The sequence below is a fragment of the Nematostella vectensis genome, chromosome 1, assembly GCF_932526225.1.
Source record: "Nematostella vectensis chromosome 1, jaNemVect1.1, whole genome shotgun sequence".
Taxonomy (NCBI): Eukaryota; Metazoa; Cnidaria; class Anthozoa; order Actiniaria; family Edwardsiidae; genus Nematostella; species Nematostella vectensis.
In genome coordinates, this window is record NC_064034.1 from 5,926,747 (window position 1) to 5,946,034 (window position 19,288).

The 19,288-nt window shown below is 43.2% G+C and overlaps 2 protein-coding genes across 5 annotated transcripts in view; both read right to left on the reverse strand.

Moving 5' to 3' along the window:
• Positions 1–19,038, reverse strand: part of LOC5519066 (receptor-type tyrosine-protein phosphatase F) — a 51,332-nt gene extending 32,294 nt beyond the window's left edge. The window contains exons 1-9 of one of the 2 annotated variants that reach the window (XM_048723411.1): positions 17,974–19,038; positions 17,168–17,502; positions 16,808–16,952; positions 15,954–16,243; positions 14,869–15,013; positions 14,057–14,355; positions 13,821–13,968; positions 13,423–13,733; positions 12,547–12,688 (exon numbers count right to left, since the gene is read on the reverse strand). In XM_048723411.1, coding sequence (XP_048579368.1) covers positions 12,547–12,688; positions 13,423–13,733; positions 13,821–13,968; positions 14,057–14,355; positions 14,869–15,013; positions 15,954–16,243; positions 16,808–16,952; positions 17,168–17,502; positions 17,974–18,079 — 1,921 coding nt within the window. In that variant the 5' untranslated portion in view covers positions 18,080–19,038. The remainder of the gene's footprint in view (positions 1–12,546; positions 12,689–13,422; positions 13,734–13,820; positions 13,969–14,056; positions 14,356–14,868; positions 15,014–15,953; positions 16,244–16,807; positions 16,953–17,167; positions 17,503–17,973) is intronic. The other variant, XM_048723405.1, reaches the window with a different exon arrangement.
• LOC5502665 (receptor-type tyrosine-protein phosphatase S) overlaps positions 1–19,288 on the reverse strand; it is a 54,708-nt gene that overhangs the window by 5,882 nt on the left and 29,538 nt on the right. For all 3 annotated transcript variants that reach the window (XM_048723459.1, XM_048723456.1, XM_048723470.1), the window contains exons 12-25: positions 10,507–10,651; positions 9,932–10,270; positions 9,585–9,863; positions 9,281–9,354; positions 8,711–8,948; positions 3,901–4,200; positions 3,266–3,366; positions 2,671–2,863; positions 2,504–2,594; positions 1,784–2,057; positions 1,387–1,429; positions 1,180–1,306; positions 777–901; positions 452–585 (exon numbers count right to left, since the gene is read on the reverse strand). In XM_048723459.1, the coding sequence (XP_048579416.1) occupies positions 452–585; positions 777–901; positions 1,180–1,306; positions 1,387–1,429; positions 1,784–2,057; positions 2,504–2,594; positions 2,671–2,863; positions 3,266–3,366; positions 3,901–4,200; positions 8,711–8,948; positions 9,281–9,354; positions 9,585–9,863; positions 9,932–10,270; positions 10,507–10,651 (2,463 nt within the window). The remainder of the gene's footprint in view (positions 1–451; positions 586–776; positions 902–1,179; positions 1,307–1,386; positions 1,430–1,783; positions 2,058–2,503; positions 2,595–2,670; positions 2,864–3,265; positions 3,367–3,900; positions 4,201–8,710; positions 8,949–9,280; positions 9,355–9,584; positions 9,864–9,931; positions 10,271–10,506; positions 10,652–19,288) is intronic.

Here is a 19,288-nt window from a genome sequence, read left to right on the forward strand (position 1 = left end):
CGGGAGCAGAATTGCCAAAACCTACCATTTTCTATCTTTTATTCAGTATCACACCAACTTTACGACGACATGTTGAATTGCGTCCCCTAAAATCGTCCCAGCATGCTGTTCGCATACCAACTCGACCCAATCCCCCGCGTAAAGAAATAATGGTAAAATCTGTGTTTGAAGGTTTGTTACCAAGTCACTCGTGATTGTAGAACATTAAGACCCCTCAACTCTCTAATCTGAATACTCTATTCTGCAAAGGATGCACGAATACATGCTCACTTATCCTTGATGACAGTTTATTTATTTATTGACTTTGCCCACGGAGAAAAAAAATACACATACATAATACGTTATACATGAGAAACAGAACATAAATACATACAATAACGAAAGGGCAGGGTATCCGCCACAGCTAGGCCAATTACGGCGGACCCGAGTACCGCATGTCATGATAACCCACCTTGTATTCGTTTTCCAATCTGATGCCTCCGTTTGCCTGCATCTTCGCGACGTATTCTGGGAAGAGTGCGATTGGGATTGGCTTGGACAAGTCGTCTACAGCATTGTCATAAATACGCTCGGTATTTGCAGCTTCTGTAACGCGTGAACAGAAAACTTAAGTTCTTGAATTTGGTCCGCAAATCAGGAAAGTCAGAACAGATATGAAAATAGGAGTGAAAATTAAGAGATATATTTTAAGAAAAACAGACTCATTCACTTATTTCTACCACAGGTAAATACCTATTGCCATAATTTCACTCAAAGCAATGAAAATAAGTGCATACCAGCAGCCCCCTGCTGGTTGCTTATTCCTTCATGGGCGATATCGGCATTGCTTTCCGCTTGACCCTCGTTAAACGACTCCATTTGCATCGCCGGCTTCCTCATGGGGGAATTATCATTTCGTCGCCTGCGAACCAAATCAATATACCAGGCAAGGCAAATACAGCTTTAGTATAAAAGACTGCAAAGGGAGCATTTTACCCTCGACTCAAACTATCCCCCTTCCATTGATGTCTAGTGTTAAATAGATAACATACAAGGTAGTGAAAGGGCAGGGAAAGCCGCCCACTACGACTTGGTACAGCGGGTATAATACAAGGACATATAGAATGAAATGATGTCCCCGCCCCCAACCCACATACCCAGCAATTTTTCTAGCTACAGCCATATGACTGGACACCATACCTGATAAAGAGGACTACAGCGGCGACGAAAGCAGCAAGAATAAGTAACGCAACCACCCCTCCAGCTATTGCTCCTACGGATGATGAGGTGGTTGATGCGAGATTTTCCGAGCTAGCGACAGGAATTTCTAAAAAAAATTAAATAGAATAAATGTTATTAAGCATTAGTTAAGATTGGAGTAAATGATTAGAAGCAAGACAGGCTCACCTATTACTCCAGCCAAAGCGACAACTCCACACAAAGGCTCCAACTTAGAATTAAAATTTGGTATATAAGTACATATACAGTGACTGCCATTATTGCTCCAATAAACGCCTCCAATACAGTAAGTGACCGGCCTAAGCGTGTTACTCTTATGTACACTCAAGGGGGGAGTGTACATAAGAATAGAAGCAACAAGCTGATATTACTACCAAAATTGTATGATACCATATATACTAACAAAATTGTATCATATTGAGAGACCGAGTTTTTTGCTCCTTGGACGTTGTAAAAGCGCCTTCCCCGACTAAATCCGGCGTTCACTCGAGAAATCACGGTACGTCTTTTACTTTAGAAAAAAAAGACTCCTCCCCAAAACTGGGACACTTTTCAACGGCATTACCTCTTCGTTCAGGTAGGTCATCGCTCGTATGTAGACCTTGTTCTTGCTTCCTTCGTCAAGAGCTTTGTTCTTGTACTTCTGCCGCCTTCCTTTGTAAATCCTACCGTCACCAATGATGATTGTTTGATTCATACTTAATGCTTCCACTTCGGCTGCAATGTAGTAATTCCTTTTCTCTTTCTTCTCCTCGTCTTCTTTACAAAGTTCTTCTGCTTGAATCTCCGTCAGGTTCACGTTGTCGGGTTTCTCTTTAAGAACTATGACTTGATAGGAGCTGAGAACCAAAAAAATAGGTAATCGTGATAAACGAGAGTGACTGACCCCAGAGGGGGGGGGGGGGGGGGTTCTTCAGAATAAATGTGATAGGCATGCTCGTCGGGAAATTCGAAAAAACTACAAGCACGACTAAAACTTGCTACCCTAAAAAAATACCTCAGAAGCCCTAAAATATATCCTTTCTACAAAAAACGCCTATTTTTATTGGATATCCCCTAAAAAAATACCCGATTTAACCAATTTTAACCCTTTAAAAAAATACGACGAGCATCCCTGTTAGGTCGACGTGGGAAGAACCACTTCCCCCCAGGGAGACTGTACGCGCGCTGCGGTTTAAGATGCCTCAGAAGCCCTAAAAATACCATTTCTAAGCGAAAAGCCTATTTTTTTTTCTCGGATACCCCTATATGCGCGCTGCAGTTTGAGATGCGCTTTGGGACTTACTCGATTGGACCGTTGACTTCATCAGCCTTCCACAATGTGACGTTAGTATCGCGAGATATTCTCCCAAGAGGAACCACTGGTGCTACAGGATCTAGAATGCAATGCCATTTAAGTTAGTTAACTTATTCTAATTAGCCTCTTAAGGAAAATAAACTATAAGAACTTACTTGAAACTTTCGTAGTCACTACTTTAAAATTCAGTGTTTTGCTACCTCCGCATTTGGTGAAAGAAGTAATATTGAAAATGTACTTTGTCCCAGGGATGAGATTCTTTGGGCTGACAGACTGGGATGAGGTAGTTACTTTTCCAAAGTGTCCATTCCATTCCTGCCAGTAAGGCTTGAAACCTTTGTACATGACCTGTGATACAAGATCTCTAGTCTTACTTCGGAGGACTACAATTCGAACATGGATAGTCATTCCTTAGATTACCTTTTTTTATGTACCTCAATACGTTTGTCTTGAATTTCGAATATTACATAACTTAAGTTACAACATAAGTTATTATATAATAACTAAGATCCTTTTTCTTCTTCGAGTTAAATTAACCCTAACCCTAAGCCAAGACCTTCGAGTCTACCGTAACACGAACATTAACAAAATCCTAACTCTATAGATTAAACGCTAACGGGTTTTTGGTCTAATGCAGGCTTACTGAGATTCCTCAACTACGGATGCAGATGGGATCCTGTAGGGACCTACCCGAGAGAGGTCAATGTTTCGAGTCTCTGTAGCGCACTCACTTTTGACGTCCAAACTCACCGTGTATCTTATAGACCCTATAAAGTTTGGGGTTCGCCATCTCAGGAGAACTGAAGTCTTGGTCTCGTCTGTTGCCTTCAAATCTGTTGGTGTCCATGGAGCTGTGACAGTACAAAATACTAATTAATGCAATTCTTCTCTCCTCCTCCCCTTGCATTCATGCACATAGCGGGATATTGAAACCCACGGGATATTGAGGTATATGGATGTCTGTGGCGTGTGTTATATGGATTCTACTGAATACTCATTCATGCACACGGGAAATGGATACATACGGGATGTCTGTAGCGTGTATTGTAGGCTGTGTATGTAATACTCATTCATTCATACGGGATATTGATACATACGGGATGTCTGTAGCGTGTATTGTTGGCTGTATGTGTAATACTCATTCATGCATACGGGATATTGATACATACGGGATGTCAGTAGCGTGTATTGTTGGCTGTGTATGTAATACTCATTCATGCATACGGGATATTTATACATACGGGATGTCTGTAGCGTGTATTGTTGGCAGTATATGTAATACTCATTTATGCATACGGGATATTGATACATACGGGATGTCTGTAGCGTGTATTCTTGGCAGTATATGTAATACTCATTCATGCATACGGGATATTGATACATACGGGATGTTTGTAGTGTGTATTGTGGGCTGTACGGACCAGGTCCTTTTCCTGTTCTCGCCCGCACCCGCAGATGGTAAATGGTGCAATTTTCCAGGTTATGCAGTACGATGTACGTCAAGGTGGAATTGAGGGACTCTGTAAGGGACCGCCTGCGCCGTCTGGCTTGTCCGGAACTTAGTTCCAGATCGTAACTGGTGATGATTCCGTTGCTCTGATCTTTGGGGATTGGGTTCCAACTGATGTTGAATGTCGTTGAGTTGATTTCGGCGTGATTTACGCCTAAAGGTGGTGCACTCGGAACTAATCACAAGGAACACAGACAAAAAAACATTAAGCCATTGAATCAGACGATAATGTTCCCATCATACATGTACCGGCAAATAGCAGTTTGAAAGGAAAACGATTTGGGATATATATATATATATATATATATATATATATATATATATATATATATATATATATATATATATATATATATATATATATATATATATATATATATATATAATGATGGTTGAAGGCTTTCATAGAAAGTGCTCAATACTCGAAAGTAGAGCGGTGTATAGTGTTGGTTTGAGAAAAATACAAACTACATAGGTTTCCCTACAGGTCTGTTTCGTGGTTGCCCACTCATCAGGGGATTTAATGAGAATATTCCTACCATCGTATATATACTATTAACATTGAAATTTACATAATAATAGACTGATAGTTTTAGCTAAGGCGGTAAGAGGAACAATAGCGAGTTACATTAAATATGCGGGGCGAAAACTAACAGTGCGGAACGTGTGAAAAATTGATAGCGCGAAAATTTAACGGTGACGGGATTAACAGTTTAATTGTTTCGTAGCAGGGCTTTGTTTCTGTGGCGGCACGAGGACACGAGTTCATTGCGTTTATTTAGAGTTGATAGTTTGGGTTGGCAGATGATCGTCAGCTTTTCTTTGAGGCAGAGGTTGCAACGCTTAGTGGTACTGTTGTAGGCGGAGTGGGAAGAAAGAATGCGCCATGAAATAAAGTACTCAATCATGTTGTCCTTGAGAGTCCAGACGTATTTGCTGAGTTCGGTGGAGTTTCTGTGTTTGGCGTGTCGGAATGATGCGATGTGGTTTCTGTACCTGGTCTTGAAGCTGTTTTCAGTGAGCCCGACGTATGTTTCCGAGGTGTTGTTGTCTTTTCGAGTTACGGTAGCTTGGTAGATAACAGATGTCTGTAGGCAGTTTCCGTCTAGAGGGCAGGTGTCTTTCTGTCGGCAGTTGCATGTCTTGTTGTTGGTAGTGGTAGGGGCGGAGCTGGCGATCTCGGTAGCCGACGATGCGGTGATGATGCGCTTGTTATGGTTGTCGATGATCTGTTTGGTGTTGTTCATGCAGCTGTAACTGATTTTGATGGTGTTTCTGTTGAAGATTTTACGGAGGTGGTTGTCTTTCGGGAAGTGCTTGTCTATCAGTTGGTTTTTCTCAAACCAACACTATATATATATATATATATATATATATATATATATATATATATATATATATAAAATGATGGTTGAAGGCTTTCATAGAAAGTGCTCAATACTCGAAAGTATACATATATATATACATACATATATATACATATATATATATATATATATATATATATATATATATATATATATATATATATATATATATAGTGTTGGTTTGAGAAAAAATACAAACTACATAGGTTTCCCTACAGGTCTGTTTCGTGGTTGCCCACTCATCAGGGGATCCCCTGATGAGTGGGCAACCACGAAACAGACCTGTAGGGAAACCTATGTAGTTTGTATTTTTTCTCAAACCAACACTATACACCGCTCTACTTTCGAGTATTGAGCACTTTCTATGAAAGCCTTCAGCCATCATTTTATATATATATATATATATATATATATATATATATATATATATATATATATATATATATATATATATATATATATATATATATATGTGTATGTATATGTATGTATATATACTGATGAGTGGGACACCACGAAACAGACCTGTAGGGAAACCTATGTAGTTTGTATTTTTCTCAAACCAACACTATATATATATATATATATATATATATATATATATATTAATATCCCAGATCTCAGATGCCGCGTTTGATCTCAATTGCCGGGTTTGATCTCAGACACCGGTCTTGATCTCAGATACCAGTCTTGATCTTACATGCCGGGTTTGATATCAACCGCCGGTTTTGATCTCAGATGCCGCGTTTGATCTCAGATACCGGTCTTGATCTCAGATACTGGGCTTGATCTTAGATACTGGGCTTGATCTCAGATACCGGGCATGATCTCAGATACCGGGTTTGGTCTCATATACCGTTCTTGATCTCAGATACCGGTCTTGATCTCAGATGCCGGGTTTGATATCAGGTACCGGGTTTGATCTCAGTACCGGTCTTGGTCTCAGATGCCGGTCTTGATCTCAGATACCGGGTTTGATCTCAGATACCGGTCTTGATCTCAGATACCAGTCTTGATCTTACATGCCGGGTTTGATATCAACCGCCGGTTTTGATCTCAGATGCCGCGTTTGATCTCAGATACCGGTCTTGATCTCAGATACCAGTCTTGATCTCAAATGCCGGTCTTGATCTCAATTGCCAGGTTTGATCTCAGATGCCGGTCTCGATCTTAGATACCGGTCTTGATCTCAGATATAGGTCTTGATCTCACCGGTCTTGATTTCAGATACCGGCAATTTAGATCAAACGCGGCATCTGAGATCAAACGCGCCATCTGAGATCAAGACCGGTATCCGAGATCAAACCCGGCATCTGAGATCAAGACCGGCATGTGAGATCAAGCATCTGAGATTAAGACCGGCATCTGAGATCAAGACCGGCATCTGAGATCAAGACCGGTATATAAGATCAAGACCGGCATCTGAGATCAAGACCGGTATAGGAGATCAAGACCGGCATCTGAGATCAAGACCGGCATCTGGGATCAAGACCGGTATCTGAGATCAAGACCGGCATCTGAGATTAAGACCGGTATCTGAGATCAAGCCCGGTATCTGAGATCAAGACCGGTATCTGAGATCAAGACCAGCATCTGAGATCAAGACCGGTATATGAGATCAAGACCGGCATCTGAGATCAAGACCGGTATATGAGATCAAGACCGGCATCTGAGATCAAGACCGGCATCTGAGATCAAGACTCGAATCTGAGATCAAGACCGGCATCTGAGATCAAGACCGGCATCTGAGATCAAACGCGGCATCTGAGATTAAGACCGGCATCTGAAATCAAGACCGGTATATGAGATCAAGACCGGTATATGAGATCAAGACCGGCATTTGAGATCAAGACCTGTGTCTGAGATCAAGACCGGTATATGAGATCAAGGCCGGCATCTGAGATCAAGACCAGCATCTGAGATCAAGACCGGTATCTGAGATCAAGACCGGCATCTGAGATTAAGACCGGTATCTGAGATCAAGACCGGTATATGAGATCAAGACCGGTATATGAGATCAAGACCGGCATCTGAGATCAAGACCGGCATCTGAGATTAAGACCGGTATCTTGGTGTGTGCAGCCATCTTTCTATCTTGTGTAAAATTATAAGGAAAACGTTCTGAACGTGTCAATCTAGTCACGAACTTATGTGAATCTCCTGGACACAGAAAAAATTCGTCTACTGTGTTATGATTAAATCAACAGATTTCGGTGGACATGCAAGGGCTCACCATCTTAGTGTTACTAACCGTCCTACCAGGTATGTACAATACGCGCGTCACTTGTGGCTCCCTTGTACTGAGTGTTACTCACCGTCCTCCCAGGTCTGTACAATACGCGCGTCACTTGTGGCTCCCTCGTACTTAGTGTTACTCACCGTCCTCCCAGGTCTGTACAATACGCGTTACTTGTGGCTTCCTTGTACTCAGTGTTACTCACCGTCCTCCCAGGTCTGTACAATACGCGCGTCACTTGTGACTCCCGTATGTACTTAGTGTTACTCACCGTCCTCCCAGGTCTGTACAATACGCACGTCACTTGTGACTCCCGTATGTACTTAGTGTCACTTGTGGCTCCCGTATGTACTTAGTGTTACTCACCGTCCTCCCAGGTCTGTACAATACGCGCGTCACTTGTGGCTCACGTATGTACTTAGTGTTACTCACCGTCCTCCCAGGTCTGTACAATACGCGTCACTTGTGGCTCCCGTATGTACTTAGTATTACTCACCGTCCTCCCAGGTCTGTACAATACGCGTCACTTGTGGCTCCCGTATGTACTTAGTGTTACTCACCGTCCTCCCAGGTCTGTACAATACGCGCGTCACTTGTGACTCCCGTATGTACTTAGTGTTACTCACCGTCCTCCCAGGTCTGTACAATACGCGCGTCACTTGTGACTCCCGTATGTACTCAGTGTTACTCACCGTCCTCCCAGGTCTGTACAATGCGCGTGTCACTTGTGACTCCCGTATGTACTTAGTGTTACTCACCGTCCTCCCAGGTCTGTACAATACGTGTCACTTGTGGCTCCCTCGTACTTAGTGTCACTCACCGTCTTCCCAGGTCTGTACAATACGCGCGTCACTTGTGACTCCCGTATGTACTTAGTGTTACTCACCGTCCTCCCAGGTCTGTACAATACGCGTCACTTGTGGCTCCCGTATGTACTTAGTGTTACTCACCGTCCTCCCAGGTCTGTACAATACGCGCGTCACTTGTGGCTCCCGTTTGTACTTAGTGTTACTCACCGTCTTCCCAGGTCTGTACAATGCGCGCGTCACTTGTGACTCCCGTATGTACTGAGTGTCACTCACCGTCCTCCCAGGTCTGTACAATACGCGCGTCACTTGTGGCTCCGGTGTACTGAGTGTTACTTGAGCGAAGGGTAAGGGTGTAATTGGTAAATATTTTGAGCGGGGTCAAGGAAAGGTCTTGCGTGTTGATGTTTGTCACTTTTTCTGACTTTATAATATTACTTCCATTGCTAGCCATGTACTCGTACAGTACTATGTATTCCTTAAATTGCCCGTTAAGTCGGTAGTCAGAGGAGAGCTGAAACCAAAAAAGGTCATGTGAAGGAATAAGACGATACAAAAAGACTCTTAAGAGTAGATTTCACCCCTTACACAGAATATTTTACATTAGACTTCTACAGGGCGGACGAAATTCTAGGTCGTATACCAGTTTTTGATTAATCATTGACGTAATCAAAGTTGAAGGCTATTCAAGCGGGAAGCAGGCTTGAGGAGCAAGAGAGATTCTACTAAAGAAACATAAATATTTCCGCTCGATTAACTAGTCCCCGCCTTAGTTTTCGCACTGATTATTCTTTATATTACAACGAGTGATACAAAAATTTAAGGCGATCTTATTTATTTACATACCGTCCATTGTATCCGTATTGCGGTGGAGGATGTTGCAACCGTCGATTGAGATATTATAAGTTTTCCATCTGGATCTGAATAACAAAGATGTTCACATCTTACATAAAAGTGACCCGAAAAGTGAATGTATTCATGCATGGCCTCTCTAAAGCAACTTCTTATTTGGTAAGCCCTTCTTTTATCAAATCTCCGAGGATCTCGCCCCTGATCAGCCTTTCAAAAAACTTTCTTATATGTTAAAATGGACTACTCTTGTTATTTATGATAACTTGCGTGCGGTTAGAAATTGCTACTGTGGTTGTACCTGCCATGAGAGTGGTGTAGGAACCCGCTGCACTCCACAACCCGAGCCCAACCACACTCTTCCCTCTCGCCTGCACCGTGTAGCTCGTGTACGGCACAAGACCAGTCAACTCGTATTGTGACGACGAGCCGATCTCACGTGTAGTCCATGCTCCACTCGTCCGATTCTTGACGGTATAACCGGTCAGCGGTCCTGTCGAGTCGTCTGCTGATGACGTCAGCTGCAGTGTAAGTGAGCGCTTATTCCTTGTTACATCTACTACTGGTGCTGCCAAAACATCTGAAAAATGCAGAAGTGCAATTTAGTAACCGTTGATTGTTAGAACATCCTTATCGAGTCATACTCACTTAGCTGGACAGAGACCGCTATCTCAGCACGTCTGGCTGTGCCTGCACTTGGTAGAGTCAGCGGGTACCTTGCAGAGCATGCGTATGACTGGACACAATTTACAGGTCGGTGGTTCGGGTCTTGATGCACACATTTGTAGCTGTGTTTCACGTCAGCTGCTGAGCGGTATGTTACGGTGATACTGCTTGAAGTATCCCCAGCCATGAAGGTATCATTTTTGTACCATTTAAAATCAACGGGCTGCGGTTGTCCGTTTATCGGACAGGGTACAGACACGCGTGTACCGCTTGATGCCTGGAGAGTGATTTGTCTTTGAGATTTAAAACCAGGCAAAAATACTGGAAATAAGAAAACCTGATTAATTACCAAATAAGGACGTGGGATGGTAAGAAAATGGAAGAATTTACAAAACCATCCTACATTCTCAAACCATGTGATTTTATTTCTCTCTGCTGTAGGCATGCACCCTGTTTCACTGGGTACCCAATATATAATACAAGGTTTTATGACTGAAGAGAAAGGAAAAACTCGAGGGTATGTTTAGGTTTAGCAGTGGACAATTTTCAGAGCATACCAAAAGTGCAGCCATAAAAGTCTATTCTCATGCAGGCGTTGCCGCCATTCACTGCCTGAGGGTGAACCCTGATGAATTGTGCAGCGATGGGGACTTCAAACCAGTTAACACGCCCTGTTTTGTGATCCTCGTTGCCGTCAAATATCTGGAAAAGCAAGATATTGAATGATTTACCCTTACCTACCCAAAGCACAGAATTATGACGTCACCTTTACCTAACCTGAGTACATACCTGCCATCCATGACGTCACCTCTACCTACCCTGTGTACATACCTGCCATCCATGACGTCACCTCTACCTACCCTGTGTACATACCTGCCATCCATGACGTCACCTCTACCTACCCTGTGTACATACCTGCCATCCATGAAGTCACCTCTACCTACCCTGAGTACATACCTGCCATCCATGACGTCACCTCTACCTACCCCAAGTACAGACCTGCCATCCATGACGTCACCTCTACCTACCCTGTGTACACACCTGCAATCCATGACGTCACCTCTACCTACCCTGTGTACACACCTGCAATCCATGACGTCACCTTACCTACCCCGAGTACAGACCCACCATCCATGACGTCACTTTACCTACCCCGAGTACAGACCCACCATCCATGACGTCACTTTACCTACCCTGAGTACAGACTTGCCATCCATTACGTCACCTCTACCTACCCCGAGTACAGACCTGCCATCCATGACGTCACCTTACCTACCCAGAATATAGACCTGCCATCCATGACGTCACCTTACCTACCCCGAGTACAGACCTGCCATCCATGACGTCACTTAACTTACCCTTGGTATAGACCCGCCATCCATGACGTCACTTAACTTACCCTTGGTATAGACCCGCCATCCTTGACGTCACTTAACTTACCCTCGGTATAGACCCGCCATCCTTGACGTCACTTAACTTACCCTTGGTATAGACCCACCATCCATGACGTCACTTAACTTACCCTTGGTATAGACCTACCATCCATGACGTCACTTAACTTACCCTTGGTATAGACCCGCCATCCTTGACGTCACTTAACTTACCCTTGGTATAGACCCACCATCTATGACGTCATTTAACTTACCCTTGGTATAGACCCGCCATCCATGACGTCACTTAACTTACCCTTGGTATAGACCCGCCATCCTTGGCGTCACTTAACTTACCCTTGGTATAGACCGGCCATCCATGACGTCACTTAACTTACCCTTGGTATAGACCCGCCATCCTTGACGTCACCTTACCTACCCTTGGTATAGACCCGCCATCCTTGACGTCACCTTACCTACCCCGGGTATAGACCCACCATCCATGACGTCACCTTACCTACCCCTGGTATAGACCCGCCATCCATGACGTCATTTAACTTACCCTCGGTATAGACCCGCCATCCTTGACGTCACTTAACTTACCCTCGGTATAGACCCGCCATCCTTGACGTCACTTAACTTACCCTTGGTATAGACCCGCCATCCATGACGTCACTTAACTTACCCTTGGTATAGACCAGCCATCCAGGACGTCACTTAACTTATCCTTGGTATAGACCCGCCATCCTTGACGTCACTTAACTTACTCTTGGTACAGACCCGCCATCCTTGACGTCATTTAACTTACCCTCGGTATAGACCCGCCATCCATGACGTCACTTAACTTACCCTTGGTATAGACCCGCCATCCTTGAAGTCGCTCCACTCGGTTCCAGTGAAGCTGTACTTGATAACGTATCGCGTGACCCACTTGCTTTGAGTGCGGGAACCCTGTGTGGCCACTCCTGTGACCGTCTTTACTCCTCCAAGATCAACTTGAAGATACTCATTGTTGATTGATGTGGAACTGCACCAAGATGAGCCGCCGTACAGTCGGCCAGCGGATGCCGTGTACGCGCCATCATTGCTTGATGATGTCATCTGTGAGTCAAGGATGTAGCCAAGCTCCACTCCGAGTGATGATGCACAAGCTGAAAAGCGATTGTTTTGTAAGATATCACATGGACTTCCTTATTAACCTTTTTGTATCATGCTACATGGCGGTACCTGACTGTAATCCGCGGTAATCCAGTCTTGTTGTTGGGTAATTTTCGTATGCTGTTGGAACAAACCGGATGAATCTGGCCAGTGGCGGATGAGCGAGCAGTCTTACCACTACACTTGATTTATCAGTATTTCCAGTAAACACCTGTAAAAGAGCTTCATAAACGTTTTGTTTTGCTTATTGTTAATTTAATTCCGGCCATCAAATTCAATTCTGAGCTCCTCTTTCAAGAAGTACCACTCGAATCATCGTGACAGTGTGGGAAAATTTATCACGAAATTCCCCGAGATGTCATGCTATAAGTTTGTGATACCAAATAATCGATAATCAAGAAAAAATCTACGAATTACGAGTAATATAGGTTTGATGAGCGAACACGTTTCAATGACTTGCGATTTGTACGCATTGGCCTGGAGTATGCCCGCTCCACTATTTGTTTTTAGTGGTTAATTCTCCACCCTTCATTCATTCATTTATTCATTCATTTGTTCGTTCGTTCGTTCGTTCGTTTATTTATTCATTTTCCCATTTGATTTGTCAACATTTCCAGTAAACACCTGTAAAACACTTTTGGAAGCGTTTTCGTTAAAGTTTGTGTTTTTATGCTATTTTTAATCGAAACCAATCAAACAGATTCTTTTTGCAGAAACGCCATCGAGGAAATTTCATTATGATTGGATGAGAGCGTGACATACAAAAAAGCGAAAAAAAAAAATGAATTTCCTAGTATGGTGGTAATACCCTAATAAGGAGTTGACCGAGCGAGCAGGAAAACCGATATTTTTTATAGGATTGTTCGATATGTATTAGAATCAATTTAAAACATCAATAACATAAGGAGGATAAATGAAAGAACAAATGAATCAGCAGACACTCACCCTCTGTACACCAGACTCATTGTATGGCGTCCAACTGATATTATTGACAGAATGCGCGATAGCGTACTGCTTGGTCCACTCCCAGTGGCTGTAGGCCCCTTGAGAGGCCACAGAGCACACGCGCCACAGACCTCCCAGGTCAACTTGGAGATATGTATTGTCTCTATCGGCAGCTTTTGGTGTCCAAGCCTTTGATGTTTGTAGTCTTGCGTACCAGGGATAGTAGCCGCTACTATACCATGAATTGCTGGTGAAGCGATGATCAGGAATCATATTTGTGCTCTGAAGGCCGACTGCGTGAGACTGACAATCTGATAAAAGGTTGGTAATTTTGCTTTTATTGTTTTATAAACGACACGAAAATGCGGTCTGGCGCGAGATTTTCCTAAACACAGTACCTGATCCCAGTCGGTGACCGTACAGCTCCAACCGTAGACACTTTGACCCAGTCTCCGAAATTGGCACCACGCGGACGTATCTGGCGGCGGGGGCTTGGTACAGTACTTGACGCACGATCGAGTTTCTGTCGTAATTACCGTTGAACTTCTATATGAAGAATATCAATTTTTAATAATCCATGCTTACCATGGTGATATACAGCACAATATTTAGAGAATAGCAGTTACTGTCTTACCCTAGTGGTGTTATTTTCTCTATAACTTGTCCAGTTCGCTTCATCATCTGAGTAATCAATCCGATAAGTCTGTACCCACTGGTCAGCGGACGAATCTCCTTGTGTAGCTACGGCGCAGATCATGTGACTTGATCCAAGATCCACCTGCAGGTATGGCGAGACGTCACCTAAGCTCGCACACCATGCACCGCTGGCAGTGCCCAGTCTTGCGCGTACGGCATTTGCGTTGTTTGATGAGGCGGAGATACTTGCGCTAGGTACGCGATTGTCACCGAGTCCTAGAGCCAGACTCTCACACGCTACGGAGATGGATAAAAAAGAAAATGTTCATGCTCTTTCCCTTCTATGCTTACTCATAATGTGTGTTTGTCTATCAACAAGGACCTTTGATGTCTTCAAAACTGATTTTTGGATAACTCGTTTGGGTCTTGTTTTATAGCAAAAACATTAGGTACTTTTAAAACTCGGCTGCTTAATGAAGTTTCCCTATATTAAAAACTTATTAAAGTTGATGTTAGAAATTTATACGCTATCACGCGTTCGTGTTGCAATTCGCCGATTTGAGATACGGCTGCTCAATAGAGTTTCACATTATATCTTGATATTTTTTCCCATAAATATGGTGCTATGGTGCTGTGGATTTTATGCCATCTAAAGCACAGAAATATGTTTTTTACTGTAAACTCTCATCAGCTCCACAAAATAATATCTGTAGATCAATAATGCGCACTATCTGTAGATCTTTTTGCTTGCGTACTCATTACTTATATAACACATCATGTGTTTCAAGTATACGTAATTGTGTTACTCACAGCATTCGATGTCTCCAAACAGGTCTGCTCGTAAACAGATTGCGCTATTCCAGGTCAGCGGCTTGATTCTGACGTAGCGCGCTCTGATTGGATGACTGAGCCAGTTGATCATCGCAAGATTCTTGCTGACGTTACCTGTGAAGCTCTGCACAAACGAAAGCGACACGATTTTTAGCAATGTGAAACAATATTTATATTAAATCTTAAAGAATTCAAAGGAACCCTTAACCCTATTCAGACTGGGGGGGGGAGGGGGCTCTTTAAAATCTTAAAATCTATCTGCGGAAGTTTTGATGCCATTGACCTGTCGAGGAGAAGCTCCATGTTACCAGGGCAACTGTTTTTTTCACACAAAGGTTTCCCAAAAACTAAAAAGTAGTGATTTTTATATTTTGGTCCTGTTTCCAGATTTAAATGCCTCTTTTGACTTTATAAATTTGTTTAGGCATAAGTTTGTTTTGACTTTATAAGTTTGTTTTGACAAGTTTCACAACAGCGCTAGAATGTTTTACCTCGGATATTTGGGGGGTGGTGGCATAATTTTGCTCTGCTGTTGTTAAAAATGTAACTAGATTTACTAGATGACACTTTAAAAGCTAATATTATGCATTTATCATTACTATGAGCAGTAATACATGCATTAATTTTTTTTTCTTGTAAGAATTACATTTTTTTTCTTTTGCAAAAATCATAAGAATCCAAGATGGCGGATCCAAGATGGCGAACCCTTATGGCCTTTTTGCATTGTAAAGCCGTTAAAAGGTTGATTTTGACAAATCTAAATGATGGAAAGTAATTTCAACACGATATTTTATAATTTGGGCAATATTTGAAAGAATATCTAGACATCGTATTTATGACGTCATTGTGACTTCATAATGGATTCGACCACACCCAAAATAGGGCGTGACGATTCTTTGCATGCTGGTGATTATTTTATGTAAGTTTGATGGTCATGGGCCAAGCGGTTCATGAAATACGGAAGGGGGGCATTTTAGCCAACCCCCCCTGCCCCCTTAGTCACAGACAGCTCAAAATAGCCCAGTCTGAATAAGGTTAATTAACACTTATATAGATTAACTTACGAAGTCATTGCTGGTGGCGGCATCATAAGTAAGCCATCGTGTCCCATCACCACTGTACTGAAGGTTATAAGTCTTGACCCACTTTTCCTCCCCAGGGGACCCCTGTGTGGCTACTCCTGAGACCGTCCTCACCCCTCCCAGGTCAACCTGAAGATACTCAGAGACGGACGATGACGTACTACACCATGATGAGTTGCCGTATAGACGGGCAGCGGACGGTGAACCCGATGACGCCGACATTGCTGAGTCCGGGATGACGTCATCCATCAGACCAAGCGACGACTTGCACACTATGTTAATGAGTATGAAATTTAGTCATTTTTAGATATTTGTCAAGCTGAAGATGTCCTTGCCAAGAAAAGCTATGATAATCGTCCTCATTGCAGCTGAGCAATGTAAGTGGGATGGTACAGATCGTGTTCGCTAAGTATGGAAAGGTAGCCCTTACCTTGGCTCTCTTAGTGCTCGGCATTAGATTACTCCGCGACCCATAATGCTTAGCACAAAGAGAGACCTGGTCTGACTAATTCAAAGGTAGCTGCTTCACTACCCATACCAGAACCGTAGCAGGACTCGAAAGATTTGGGGGGGGGGGGGGGGGGGCACAATACACTAACATTAAGAAAATATTATTTTTTTTTTTTTTTTTTGGGGGGGGGGGGGGCACAGCCACGCCCCTACTGCTCATTTCGTTATAATTTTTTAGATATTGGGGGGACGTGCTCCCGTGCCCCAAGGTTTCTGTTGATAATTAAGCAGGTGGGATGATGTAGTACGGCCATCGCAGAAAAGCTCAGTCATAAATAGCCACAACATTACGACAGTCGCTTTGAGTGAGTTCTACTTCAACATACCGTCGGGTTTTGTGCCGTACACCTCCACGCGCATCGTCGGGTCCCTGTTATGACTTAAAGGTACAAACCGGATGAACCGCGCCATGGTGGGAACCGCGAGGGTGTTTTTGACGACTGTCGTTCCGTCCGTGTTACCATTGAATACCTGGCGATACATACGTGTAGTATTATTGGTACAAATTAGACATTTCTTAGGAAACTAATGCCACATCAATGTATTTACCATCCCTCGGACTCCCGATATGTCTTTAAATGTAGATTTATTCTATTTACATATTAGGTGACATCTGAATTCAGCATTAATTAGCATTCAATCCTTAAATAATATCCAGAGGGCTTTTATATACTACCTCCCCCTACCTTGTCGGTCCCAGCCGTCTCCCGGTATGTGGACCATGCTTGATTATCAATGGAAAACTGAACTTTGTATGACTTCACCCACTCTGTCCCATATGAGGCGCCCTGCGTAGCCACAGCGCACACCATGAACACGGCGTTGAGGTCGATTTGAAGATAGCCACTAGTATCACTACTTTTGCGATCCCATCCAGGCGAACCGTTAAGTCGAGCATAATAGGGATGGTATCTGCTGTCGTATATTGTCGTAGCTGAAAATCTGTTATCAGGTATCACGTGACTATCGCTAATGCCAACCGCTTGACTGGAGCAACCAGCTTCCGCACAAACTGAAAGAACTAGGAAAAACAAATTTCTATATTTTTAGTGGACCTTCCGTCCTTTTGCACGCCACAGATTTCTCAATGCTCAAACTGTCAAATTGTCGAACTCCAATATAAGGCCATTGCGAGAAATTCATATGTGGTAGTGCGAAGTAGAACGTCATAAATTGGAATTTAAAACTTTTTTAAACGTTTTAGGCAGCTGATGCATGCTTAAAACTCGCAATTAAATAGATCTACAAAGCGATATTTAACCAATAACAAGGAAAGAAGACGTCTCTCGGTATTCTGATTGCAGCAAATAGCAGTTCGGTAAAAACAGAAACCACCAGAGAAAGCGCTGTGCCTCGAGATCGAAAGTGAACAAAATGTTTATGATTCTTTACGATGCTTTTCAACGCTTGCGACGCTATTGGACCTGATGTCAATAGATTATGTGTTATTACAATAAACAAGGTTTACATCGGAGGTCTTGTCGCGGCTTACCTGTGATTGTTTGTAGCAGAAGGATGGCGAAAGCTACCCGGAAATAGAAAGAGAGTGTTTGCACCGCCATCTTTACCAGACGATCATGACTCGTCGCTATCGGCATGCGTAATCAAGTTAATTCAAAGTCACGCAATATTATTTACAGTGTAATTCGAGAAGCCGCGTCTTTAAACCATTCACCTCTGTTGATACATTGACTATAATGGTTCCAGAGCCTCGAACGTCTCTCTATTTAGTGGCCCGCGAGGTTTAGACGAGGCTCTGGCCTCCCGAAGCGCTATTTCGACTTCTGCTAGGTTCAGAATCTGAACTTGGTCGCTGATTGGCCAATTGACGCGTGGTAATGGCACCAAGAAATTCTGACAGTTTTCTATTGTATTTTCGTTTCAAGTTCAAAACGTCAAAACCCGTTTTAATTATTGTTGTTCGCAATAACAAACATCTAAACGAACGAAGTAGAGGAGCGATATATTATTTTGATCGCAATTTTCATAGTGCTTTGCAGTCCGAATTAGTTACAGGATTTACCAGTATTAAAAATGTAAAGTCTGTTCAAGAGGAGTCTCTTTTTACGAGTTAATAAAGCGCCGAGATGTCTTCTCTGTGCTGACGTTTAAGCTGATTTTCCAGCTTATTCCCGGCGTTTGCTCTCGCCTCAACGATAGTGGATTAAACTCTCAAACTCTTAAAATCTCAAGCAAGCGATTGTACTGGTCATTTTGCCCCTTAACTGCCAGCTTGAAGCGCCTCCCCGAGAAAATGCTGTATTCCCCATCACCTATGCGCAGATTCTTGTCACTAACTCTACAGCAATGATCCCATGGGTTTTCAGATGAATGTTGCTGTTTTCAAATCAGGTTTTCATGCGCTTTTCATACCCGTGAATTCGATTCCCGAGCGAAGAGATGTTTACATCCAAGTTAGCACCACGTGAAACTGACACATGCTTATCGAAAAACGTTAACATGGAAGTGAGGCAGAAGTCGAAATGGCGCTTCGAGAGGCCAGAGCCTCGTCTCAACCTCGGAGGGTCTATCAAATCAAATACAATGCATCGATATTAGTAAACTAAAAGTGATGCATTAGTCCCAGTAGCGGATCTAGGGGGGGGGGGGGGGGGGGGGGGAGGCAGGAGGGGCTAAATGGCCCCAAAAGTGTGTGTGTATGATGGGAAAGGGGGGGGGGGGAGGGGAGGGGCTGACCCTAGAGGTTTTTATTGCCAATTCTTTTTTCCCGGCTGGCTTAAAAACCTGGAAAGAACTTTTTGTCATCAATATATGTACGAGTCTGCTTTGCACCCGTTCTGAGTATT